The sequence below is a fragment of the Symphalangus syndactylus genome, chromosome 11 (assembly GCF_028878055.3).
Source record: "Symphalangus syndactylus isolate Jambi chromosome 11, NHGRI_mSymSyn1-v2.1_pri, whole genome shotgun sequence".
Taxonomy (NCBI): domain Eukaryota; kingdom Metazoa; phylum Chordata; class Mammalia; order Primates; family Hylobatidae; genus Symphalangus; species Symphalangus syndactylus.
Genome location: NC_072433.2, coordinates 26466307 through 26477354, shown reverse-complemented (window position 1 = coordinate 26477354; position 11048 = coordinate 26466307). Strand labels below are relative to the sequence as shown.

Here is an 11048-nt window from a genome sequence, read left to right as displayed (position 1 = left end):
AGTGCGCGCGAGGAGGTAACCACTGCCGGAGGCGGGGCCGGCGCTAGCCACTCACAGGGCCCAATGGGAATCCCGTTAGTTCACTGGCCAGGAGGGCGGGAAAAGCCGAGCTCGCGCCCCGCCTTCGAGAACGCGCAGAAGGTGGGGAGGCTTGCTTTGGTCTGGGGGTAGTGAGGCTGCGTTCTCTTTGAGGGGTGTTAGGGCAGATGGGGCAGAAGTTTCTTTAGATAGTGGCCGTCCAGGTATCTCTCAGTTGAGGGACAAGATGGCCTTCATTCCTTCCATTTGAGGGATGAGTGCCTGTGGTTTCCTCATTTAGGGAAAGCAGTGAGAGGGGGTCCCTTCAATTTGGAGCAAGAAGTGAGAATAGATTCCACCCAGTTTGAAGGAAGAGGTGGGATCAGTTCCCTTTAGTTGTGGGAGGAAGAGGGAAGGATGCCCTTCAGTTTTCTGGGAAAAGATTGGGATGAGTCAGTTTGAGGGGGCAGATAGAACACGTTCCCCTTAGTTTTGGAGAAAAAGTGGGATGGGTGCCCCTCGGCTTGAATGAAAAGTGGAGACGGTTCTCCTCTGTTTGGGGAGCTATGAGCCGAATGCCCCTCAGATTTGGAAAAAGTTGAGTGCATCTCGCCTAGTTTGAAGGGAATCAGTAGGCTGAGTTTTCCATAGGTTCCTATCAGCTTCATGAAAGAGATGAGACAGTTCTCTGTAGTGTGATTGAAAGGGAGGGCCAGGTGCCCCTTGGTTTGGGAGATGAAGAACAGCCTCCCTCTTCGCCTGGCATGAGCTGGGCCAGTCTGGGCCTTAGGGTTTCTGGGACGTTGGGGGCAGCGTTGTCCATCACTGCTTTGGGGAGCGTCCAGTGCGCGTGCGCAGCTCAGGTCCGGGCGGGGGCCGGCAGGGGGTCCTGGGCTTGGGAACGCGGGCGGAGGGCGGCCGAGCACGGTCCCCTGCCGTTTGCACCCGGCCGCGCCTGGGTCCCCGGGGGGTGCTGCTCGCCTCCCAGCAGCGCTGGCCAAGGAGGAGCCGTGCCGCTCCCGTCCTGACCGCGCCCCCCGCAGTTCCCCGCCCTTCCCGCTGCGGGCTGCCCCAGGGGGGCCGTGGCCGCGCACCGTTCTGGATCTGGTGGGGGCGGTTTTGCGGAGGTTTGGGGGCGCGGACTCGAAGGAGTAGGTTGTGAAACTTGGGGGAGAGCTGCACTGGGGAATTTCCGGAGCTGGGACTGATTTAGGGAGGAAAGAGGAGAGAGTCCCCTACTACGAGAGTCCGGGGCAGGGTCTCGGAGCCTGGACCTGGCTTGGGGGTATCGGAGCCGGGATTGGGGGGAGCGGGCCCCACGTGCCTGTGACGCGGGGGCGCCCGGTAGGTGGCGGCGGCGACGCGGGGCCGGCGGCCGTGCGGTGCCGGGAGGGCGGTTGGGCAGGCTGCAGGATGCTGCGCGCCGCCTTGTCCCTGCTCGCGCTGTCCCTGGCGGGGGCGGCCGAAGAGCCCACCCAGAAGCCAGAGTCCCCGGGCGAGCCTCCCCCAGGCTTAGAGCTCTTCCGCTGGCAGTGGCACGAGGTCGAGGCGCCCTACCTGGTGGCCCTGTGGATCCTGGTGGCCAGCCTGGCCAAAATCGGTGAGTGCGTGTGTGCGTGCGCCAGGCCGACGGCCAGCGGCGGACCCGCCCCCAACACCCCCACCTCCTCCGTCCTCTGATTGGGGCTGGCTTCTTGCACGGTGCTGGGACTTAGGTTTGGGTTCCACAAATCCGGGCTCTCGCCCAGTTCCTGCATCGCTTCTTGTGGGTCCCAGGTCCCTGTCTTCTCCCCTGGGAGCTCTGAGGATTTGCCTTTCTGAAGGGCTGTGCCCCGCTCTCCCCAACTCCATCTGTAGGTTCCTTTGCCTTCTCCGCTCCCCTCTTCCCCTTGCAGTAGGCCCTCTTCAGTCTGGTCTTTCCCCCACCAATCCCTAGCCTCCCAGAAACCTCTGTCGCTGGTGAGGATGTGTGGGGACATTGAGGGGAGGGTGTTCTCCCACGAACACAGGCATCCTGGTACTGAAAAAGCAGCCTTCCCTGGAGACCATGTCCGAGTGTCCATTCCCTTGGGAAACTACACTGCCACTTTTCCTCCATCTCTCCCCTGCTCCCCACTTAAAGCTGCTGCCTTCTTGTGCCTGTGTGTGGGGACCCCCCCACCCCGCGTTCAGGTCCACATTCTTCCCACTTCAGGGTATAAGAAACTTCCATGTATCGGGGCCTTCCTGTGTGCTGTCTACCCTAGATGCTTTCATACATCCGACCTCTTCAGTCCTGACAGCATTGAAGGCTGTGCTTCAGACTTCTTTTTCCCTGAATAGAGCTGCTTTTCCTTGCATCTGCTCCTTCCTCCTCCCTTCTGAGCAGCCAGTGGTCCCTCCTCCCACCAGAGACCCTCCTCCTTCTCCCTGTTGTGCAGGCTCTGCTGTGGGGGTGACTAATTATAGCTGAGCATTGCTACTCTCTCCCCATGGATGCTGGCACAGCCTGTACTCCAGTCTCACCAATACAGCCTTCATGGAGGAATCACCCAGAGCCTAGAATTTGCCCCTCTTCTCCCACAGGGACACTGCTAGGGGTGAGGGGGCTGGGCAGGAACAGAACTCTCCACTCTGCTGTGGCAGCCTGAGATTAACAATAGAAAGTGGAACTCAATATGCCTTCGGGGAGCATGGTTCTGTGATGGGGCTTGGATTGCAGGGCTGGGGTTAATGCGTAAAGAGATGAAGATGAAATAGGGTACCTGAAAGAGAGAAGTGGGAGACCAAAGTAGGGACAAGTATGGAGAGATCTATAACCACGTTTACCTTAGAGGCCCAGCAGCAATGAGAGTAGAGTGGAAAGAGCCTCAGATTTGGAGCCAACAATTGGGTTTGCTGAGAAGTCTGTGAGTTGCAGAAGAGTTCTTGTCTTAGAGTTTATAGCAACAACTGTAGTTTTCCCCATAAATCATGGTTCTTTTTCTAGTTTGGATGACATTTCCTATGGAAGTAAGAGAAGAGAGCCTCCTTTTCACAAGCCAAAGAAAATCCTCGAACAAGAGAAAAGGCAGAGCATTCAGGAACACCTTCCCCCAGCTTCATTGCTAGGAGACTTTTTCCCTTTTATTAAACAAATATTTACATAGAGCTCACTATGTGCCAGGCACTGTTCTAGGCCCTTTGGGTACAGCTTCCAAAGGGCACTGTCTTGGCATAGGGTCTCACACAGGCTAATTTAGAGTCTCCTTCCCCAACATCCCAGGGATTATGTAGAGAGAGTTGTGTTCACTTGTGGTCTGAGGACTTAAAGGAGAGCCAAAGAGTTTATTTTAGAGGACAAAGGTAGGAGTGGCAATAGTGCTAGAAATCCTTTTCTTCTCCCCTCCTACAGACAGAACTGTTCTATTTAATTAACATTTGGTGTGTGTCTAACATACTATGTGTCTGACATTATGCTAGGCACATTTGCATACTTTATATCATTTTATCCTCACCCTTGATGCTGGGTATTTTTCCTATATTACGAAAGAAGAAATTGAAGTTCAAGTAAGTTAAATAATTTGCCTGAGATCACACAGAATGTGCTAAGGCTGGAAGAAGACCTGGAGATCTTCTGATTGCTAAAGCCAAAGTTTTAAAAACTACACAGTCCTGAGTGAGCCCATATAATGAAAGGCACATTGGGCTAGGAAGTCTACACAGCTCCTAGGAGGTATAATATACATTCTGGTCTAGTTAAGGAGTGAGGACATTATAATAGGTAACATTTATTGAGTGCTTACTGTAAAGTAGTGTGCTAAGTGCTTTTGAGTAGATTGTCTTTTTTTTTTTTTTTTTGAGACAGAGTCTCACTCTGTCACCCAGGCTGAAGTGCAGTTGGCATGATCTCGGCTTGCTGCAACCTCTGCCTCCCAGGTTCAAGCGATTCTCCTGCCTCAGCCTCCCAAGTAGCTGGGACTACAGGCACCCACCACCATGCCCAGCTAATTTTTGTACTTTTAGTAGAGACAGGGTTTCGCCATGCTGGCCAGGCTGATCCAGAACTCCTGCCCTCAGGTGATCTGCCCACCTTGGCCTCCCAAAGTGCTGGGATTACAGGCATGAGCCACCACACCCCACCTGTAGGTTGTCTTTTTTAATGGTCACAATAATCTTATGAGATCATTATTGTTTTTTCTCCCATTTCACTGATGAGAAAACTGAGTCAGAGATGTGAAGTTATTTGCCCTAAGATCACAGAACTAAGCTTTGAATACAAGCAGCTTGACTCCAAAGGCCCTGATTTTTACAGCTATCTTACATATAAAAAGATACCGGGTAGCATTTGCTGAGGTTCAAATAATGGCATGGATAAGGGTTGTCAGAGAAAGGTGAGGTCCCCTGAGGATGAAAGTATAAAGGAAGGGACATTTCTAGAAGGGGAAAAAGCAGTAAAGGCCTAGGTTACCATAGTGTGACAGGAGCACTAAGAAACAGATGACTTTGACTGCAGGGGAGGGTTTGTAGCCCTGGAGATTGGAAATTCTAGAAGTCTTGCATATTTCTCTTCCCTTGGTCCCAGTCTTAGAAGGTTGGCCAGGCGCAGTGGCTCACGCCTGTAATCCCAGCACTTTGGGAGGCCGAGGTGGGCGGATCATGAGGTTAGGAGTTCAAGATCATCCTGGCCAACATAGTGAAACCCTGTCTCTACTAAGAATATAAAAAAAATTATCTGGGCATGGTGGCCCGTGTCTGTAGTCCCAGCTACTCAGGAGGCTGAGGCAGGAGAATCACTTGAACCCAGGAGGTGAAGGTTGCAGTGAGCTGAGATTGTGCTACTGCACTCCAGCTTGGGCAACAGAGTGAGACTTCGTCTCAAAAAAAAAAAAAAAACTGGGAGTTCATAGGCCTGTGTGTGGGAGGATATTCCATAAACTGATCCATCCTGCACTCTTTTTGCATTGCAGTGTTTCACTTGTCTCGGAAAATAACATCTCTGGTCCCTGAGAGCTGCCTGCTGATTTTGCTGGGCCTGGTGCTAGGGGGCATTGTTTTAGCTGTGGCCAAGAAAGCTGAGTACCAGCTGGAGCCAGGCACCTTCTTCCTCTTCCTGCTGCCTCCTATTGTGTTGGACTCAGGCTATTTCATGCCTAGCAGGCTGTTCTTTGACAACTTGGGTGCCATCCTCACCTATGCCGTGGTAGGCACACTCTGGAATGCCTTCACAACAGGCGCTGCCCTCTGGGGCTTGCAGCAGGCTGGACTTGTAGGTGAGTGACCCTAAGACCTGGGCTTTGCCAGACCCATCACCCCTCTCCCTTCTCCTCAAGCTCTGGAGGTCCATGCTGGTGTGAGCCATGCCCTGAAAGCTCCATCCTAGGTCCCTCCCTCTGGAGTGCAAGCCAGTGCACCCGATGGGGTTCAGGCCTCATCTAGGTCTCTGCCAGTCTGGGCTTCTGCAGCGTAACGGCTGAGCAGGAGTCTGGCTCCCAGCTTTATGTGGGCTGCCAAGGCTGGGGAGCCTGTGTTACCACTCTGTTGCCTCCTGCCCTCTGTTACCACATTACCATTTGCCAGCCCTGCTCCCCTGAGGCACAGCTGTGCATCATTTCTGCAAGGGCCTTCTGTCCTGGCTCTCCCCAGGCCAGGTCTGGGTGGTTTTCTGTTTTTATTATTTTCTTTTCTTAACTATATGTTGTCTATAAGAAATTCATTATTTTAAAACATTTATTTTTTTAAATAAATATAATAGGTATTTAAAAAATAACTATTATAAATCCATCAAATGCTGGCACTACACTGGGTTTTCTCTCCTTACTTATCCCACTGACTCTTCATAGCAACCCTTTTGTGTAGTTTGTCACATTTACACATGAGGAAATAGAGCCTCTTACATTTGTTTGCTGTCAGGTCCAAGGTTAGCAGAAGAGGTCCGTGTTTTTTGTTTGTTTGTTTGTTTTGTTTTTGTTGTTGTTGTTGCTGCTTGTTTTTTTGAGATGGAGTCTTACACTTGTCCAGGCTAGAGTGCAATGGCATGATCTTGGCTTCCTGCAACCTCCACCTCCTGGGTTCAAGCAATTCTCCTGTCTTAGCCTCCTGAGTAGCTGGGATTACAAGCATGTGTCACTACACCCGGCTAATTTTTGTATTTTTAGTAGAGATGGGGTTTCACCATGTTGGCCAGGCTAGTCTTGAACTCCTGAGCTCAGGTGATCTGCCCGCATCAACCTGTCAAAATGCTAGGATTACAGGCATGAGCCACCGCGCCTGGCCTCAGGTCTGTTTTACTAAGGCTCTTTGCTTTTAGGTTGCCCTCTCTTGCTACCTTCTTTATTTCCTAACCCAAGAAATTCATTCAACCCTGAAGGTTGATGATTCACACTTTTTCCAAGGTATTACAAGAAAACGTTTACAATTGCTACCTGGGACTCTAACCTGGTTTCCCTATTGAGGTAGTGAACTATTTGGGGCAGGAAGGGAAGGGAGGACATCAGATCATAATAACAGTAATAGATAATAATATCTTTTGGGTGCTTACTATATGTTAGGCATTGGCTAACTAAGGAACTTTTTGAGGTAGATATTGTTATTAGTCTCAATTTAGACATGGGGAAACTGGGGCCCATAGAAATTATATGACATATTCAAGTCCCATCTGTGGTGCTTTTCTTACTATATTCAGTTCTCCACACCTGCTGAGAATTGTGTCACATCCCTTTGGCCGGGAACCACAGGTGTGGGAGAAAGCACTGTCTTTTGTTATTCTCCCTAATAAAAATAGTTAGCAGCCAATTTCCATTTGCTGGTAGTTATTATTACTGTTGCTATAGTGTTTTTTCCCTATTTTATTTTATTTTATTTTATTTTTTTTTTTTGAGACTGAGTCTCACTGTGTCACCCGGGCTGGAGTGCAGTGGCACGATCTTGGCTCACTGCAGCCTCTGCCTCCCTGGTTCAAGTGATTCTCCTGCCTCAGCCTCCCAAGTAGCTGGGATTACAGGCATGCACCACTGCGCCCGGCTACTTTTTGTATTTTTAATAGAGACAGGGTTTCACCATGTTGGCCAGGCTGGTCTTGAACTCCTGACCTCAGGTGATCCAGCCCGCCTCGGCCTCCCAAAGTGCTGGGATTACAGGCATGAGTCACTGCACCTGGCCTTTTTCCCTATTCCAAATGGCTGGGTTGAGTTTTGAAACAATCTTGTGAGGCAGGCAGATGAGGAGGCCTGGCTAAGGTGAGTCATATGACAGTGATGGAACCAGCATCACACAGTTGGTAAGTGGCAAAGCCAGGCCTTAGGCATAGGTAGCTTGACTGAAGTCTCCTGATCTGCAGGCTAATGCTGTCTTTGCCATCCCAAGTCCTCTTTGGGCTTCCTTGTTGTATCAGCAGGGGTGGGGCCTGGGCTTGTTCCAGGGCATGCTTCAGGAGACTGGGTCGTCTTCAATGACTGGCCTGTCCTACACATGTCCCTTAATAGCCCCTAGGGTGCAGGCTGGCTTACTGGACTTCCTGCTGTTTGGGAGCCTCATCTCAGCGGTGGACCCCGTGGCCGTGCTAGCTGTCTTTGAGGAGGTGCACGTCAATGAGACTCTCTTTATCATCGTCTTTGGCGAGTCCCTGCTCAACGATGCTGTCACCGTGGTGAGCGTGCTCAGCTGACTGCCATTCCCTGACCCCAGGCTGCATGCTCTGGCCAACTAGGGGTCTGCGCAGACTCAGTCCCTTCCCGTGGGTCCCCTGGGGCAGAAATATGCTGTCTGCTTTCACCCTGCTCTCCCTGCAGTCTGTTTCCCAGCAGTCCCAGTTGCTGCCTTCCCGCCTCACTGCTGACTCTCCTCTTCTCGCTCAGGTGCTGTACAAGGTCTGCAACTCCTTTGTGGAGATGGGCTCTGCCAAAGTGCAGGCCACTGACTACCTGAAGGGAGTCGGTCAGTATTTCCCCGCTCCCAGCTGGCATTGGAGGTCTGCCTCCCCTGGGTTGCTGAGGCCCTCCCACCCCACATCAGGACAGAAGAGGCTATTCGGGTTGCCTCATCTCTATAGAGAAATGGGGTCTGGGAGGGGCTTGCCAGGGATCCTGGCTCTCGGGTTTTGAGCCCCTGGGAGTGCGGTGGGCATCATCCCTCACTCCCTGCCAAGCAGCAGTCTTGTCAGCCCGGGTAGGGTCCGGGCCAGGGGTCATGCTGACAACCCACTCCTCCCCCAGCCTCCCTGTTTGTGGTCAGTCTGGGCGGGGCAGCCGTGGGCTTAGTCTTTGCCTTCCTCCTGGCCCTGACCACACGCTTCACCAAGCGGGTCCGCATCATCGAGCCGCTGCTGGTCTTCCTCCTCGCCTACGCAGCCTACCTCACTGCTGAAATGGCCTCACTCTCCGCCATTCTTGCGTGAGTTTTGGGGGCCTTGCAGGCAGATAGCTGGGAGGGGGCGCTGGAGATGGTTGCCCCTCATAGGGACACAGGCAGGAACTTCAGGAGTCCATAGGTTTCCCTGAGCCCTTGTGGTAGTGGGAGCCTCAGACTCTCCTGGGGAGTCAGTAAACCTCAGCAATATTTCAGGAGCTGCCTCCAGAGCTGTCCTCAGCACCCTGAAACCCTCTAGGTGTAGGCTGGGCTGGAAATAGACTTTAAGGCCTGGGGCCACCAGCTCTGGAGGCCACAGCACTTCAGAAGGTGCATCAGAGAGCCCGCTAGTCAGAGCACGTTCCTCCCACCTTCCCTTCCAGGAGACACTAAGTGGGAAGCCTGGAGATCTGGACTCTTAGCTCAGCACTACCACTCAAGTCTTCTGGCCTCCCTGGGCTTCCGCTCTGAGAGTCTGACATCCTGTAATAGGCAATGCCCCCTCCTGCAGTATGCTCCAACCCCAGAGGCTGAGCCCCCTGGAACCCTTCCCCACTTGCCATGTCTCTCCATCCTCTCCCAGGGTGACCATGTGTGGCCTGGGCTGTAAGAAGTACGTGGAGGCCAACATCTCCCATAAGTCACGCACAACTGTCAAATATACAATGAAGACTCTAGCCAGCTGTGCTGAGACCGTCATCTTCATGCTGCTTGGCATCTCAGCCGTGGACTCTTCTAAGTGGGCCTGGGATTCTGGGCTAGTGCTGGGCACCCTCATCTTCATCCTGTTCTTCCGAGCCCTCGGTATTGCTGACACCCTCTGCTTTCCCAGTCTCCTTTCTGTCCCGCCCCTCCCTGCAGCTCATCTCCCCATCTGAGTCCACATCTTTGTCAATTCCTAAGCCTCCTCTTGTTGCTCACCTGTCCCAGCCCCTGTTAGACCTCAGCCCAGATACTTGGTCCCATCCACTCCCACGTCCTCCACTCCCAACGCTTTGCTCCCACTGGCCTCCCTCCCGCTGTAGGCGTAGTCCTGCAGACCTGGGTGCTGAATCAGTTCCGGCTAGTCCCTCTGGACAAGATTGACCAAGTGGTGATGTCCTATGGGGGCCTGCGGGGGGCTGTGGCCTTTGCTCTCGTCATCCTACTGGATAGGACCAAGGTCCCTGCCAAGGACTACTTTGTAGCCACCACTATTGTAGTGGTCTTCTTCACAGTCATCGTGCAGGTGGGAGTGCCCACAAGGCTGGGTAGGGAGAGGGTCGGGCAGGCCCTTGGGGAGTCTTGGAGCCTATGGGACAGGGGCTCCTCTTCCCGCTGGGAGATGGAGGGCCCTGACTTCCCAGACCTTGAGTGCAGTGGGGTGGGGGTACTGAAGCTGAAGCCTCATTATGGGGAGAGAAAGGCAGCAGGGAAGTGAATAGGAATAGGGCAGGGCTCACATCCTGCTTGTCCATAGGGCTTGACCATCAAGCCACTGGTCAAATGGCTGAAGGTGAAGAGGAGTGAGCATCACAAACCCACCCTGAACCAGGAGCTGCATGAACACGTGGGTATCAGAACCCTAGCCCTCGCCTGTCCCTCTCGACCTTCTCCTATTTTGGGCAGAGTCCTGATCCAGTCCCCCTACCCACCCCCCTTCTAGACTTTTGACCACATTCTGGCTGCAGTGGAGGACGTTGTGGGGCACCATGGCTACCACTACTGGAGGGACAGGTGAGGGAGCTGCCCCGAGGCTCCTTCAGCAGCAGCAGCCCCACCAGCCAGGGAAGCATGGGGGATGTGCCACACTTCTGAGAAGGGACAGAGCCAAGTTCAGGCTGGGTGACCTCTGCCTGAAGCCCTTCAGTGGCATCCCAGTGCTCTCAGGTTAAGACAAGGCTCCCCAGTGTGGCCTGCTTGGCCCTGCATGGTTTGGCAACTGCCAGACTCCAGCCTCATCGTGCTCTGCTCTGTCTTTGACTGTCTGCCTGCTAGTTCCATGGACCCTGCCTTACAGCCTCAGGACCCATCATGCTCCCGCAGCCTGGCCACTGGGACCTTCTTTGTACTAGAACACTCCTTCACCTCCCTCTCACTTACTCAGCTTCGATTCATCCTTCACAACTCACCATAGGCTTCAATTCCTTAGGGAGGACTTCCCTGGCCTCTCTGGCTAGGACATATCCATGTCATATTCTCTAATTATCCTTTGTAGTTCTTGTCATGGTTGCAATTTTACAGTGATTTGTAATAATTTCAATTACTGTCAGGCTTTCCCATGACACTGTAAATTCCATGAGGGCAGGGACTAGCCTTGAGATTCTCTCTGGCTGAGGCCCATATCTAAAAACCCAGGCCAGTGCTGACGGTGTCCTTGCCCCGTCTGAGGAAGGGCCACCTGGCCAGGCCTTGGGAATGGGACTCAGAGCCGGGCCTGGCATCCTCTGTAGGTGGGAGCAGTTTGACAAGAAATACCTGAGTCAGCTGCTGATGCGACGATCAGCCTACCGCATCCGGGACCAGATCTGGGATGTGTACTACAGGCTTAACATCCGGGATGCCATCAGCTTTGTGGACCAGGTGGGTCAGCAGCTTCCAGGTGGGCCAGTGGTGGGTGGGCAGATGGTCAGCAGAGCAGGACAGAAAGGGGTGGCAAGCAGGCCGGCCCTGAGCAGGGAGTTGGGAATTCCTCGCTGGCTCCATGGTCTGGTGAAGTGGCTGCGGCAGGAAGCAGCTGGGTCGGG

At 53.2% G+C, this 11048-nt stretch overlaps 1 protein-coding gene and 1 long non-coding RNA gene across 6 annotated transcripts in view; one reads left to right on the top strand and one right to left on the bottom strand.

Annotated features, from left to right (window-relative positions):
* SLC9A5 (solute carrier family 9 member A5) overlaps nucleotides 1-11048 on the top strand; it is a 35367-nt gene that overhangs the window by 10403 nt on the left and 13916 nt on the right. For 2 of the 5 annotated variants that reach the window (XM_063611733.1, XM_063611734.1), the window contains exons 3-11: nucleotides 4947-5249; nucleotides 7461-7624; nucleotides 7833-7911; nucleotides 8190-8367; nucleotides 8906-9126; nucleotides 9348-9550; nucleotides 9782-9871; nucleotides 9968-10038; nucleotides 10755-10884. In XM_063611733.1, coding sequence (XP_063467803.1) covers nucleotides 5126-5249; nucleotides 7461-7624; nucleotides 7833-7911; nucleotides 8190-8367; nucleotides 8906-9126; nucleotides 9348-9550; nucleotides 9782-9871; nucleotides 9968-10038; nucleotides 10755-10884 — 1260 coding nt within the window. In that variant the 5' untranslated portion in view covers nucleotides 4947-5125. Of the gene's footprint in view, nucleotides 1-6; nucleotides 1619-4946; nucleotides 5250-7460; nucleotides 7625-7832; nucleotides 7912-8189; nucleotides 8368-8905; nucleotides 9127-9347; nucleotides 9551-9781; nucleotides 9872-9967; nucleotides 10039-10754; nucleotides 10885-11048 lie in introns of those variants that run through there. The other 3 variants (XM_055298542.2, XM_055298541.2, XM_055298543.2) reach the window with 3 other exon arrangements.
* On the bottom strand, nucleotides 2802-10922 carry LOC129492992 (uncharacterized). Its single transcript, XR_008661002.2, has 2 exons — nucleotides 10780-10922; nucleotides 2802-3001 (listed from the first exon to the last, which is right to left on the bottom strand). It is a non-coding gene; the product is annotated as an uncharacterized lncRNA (long non-coding RNA).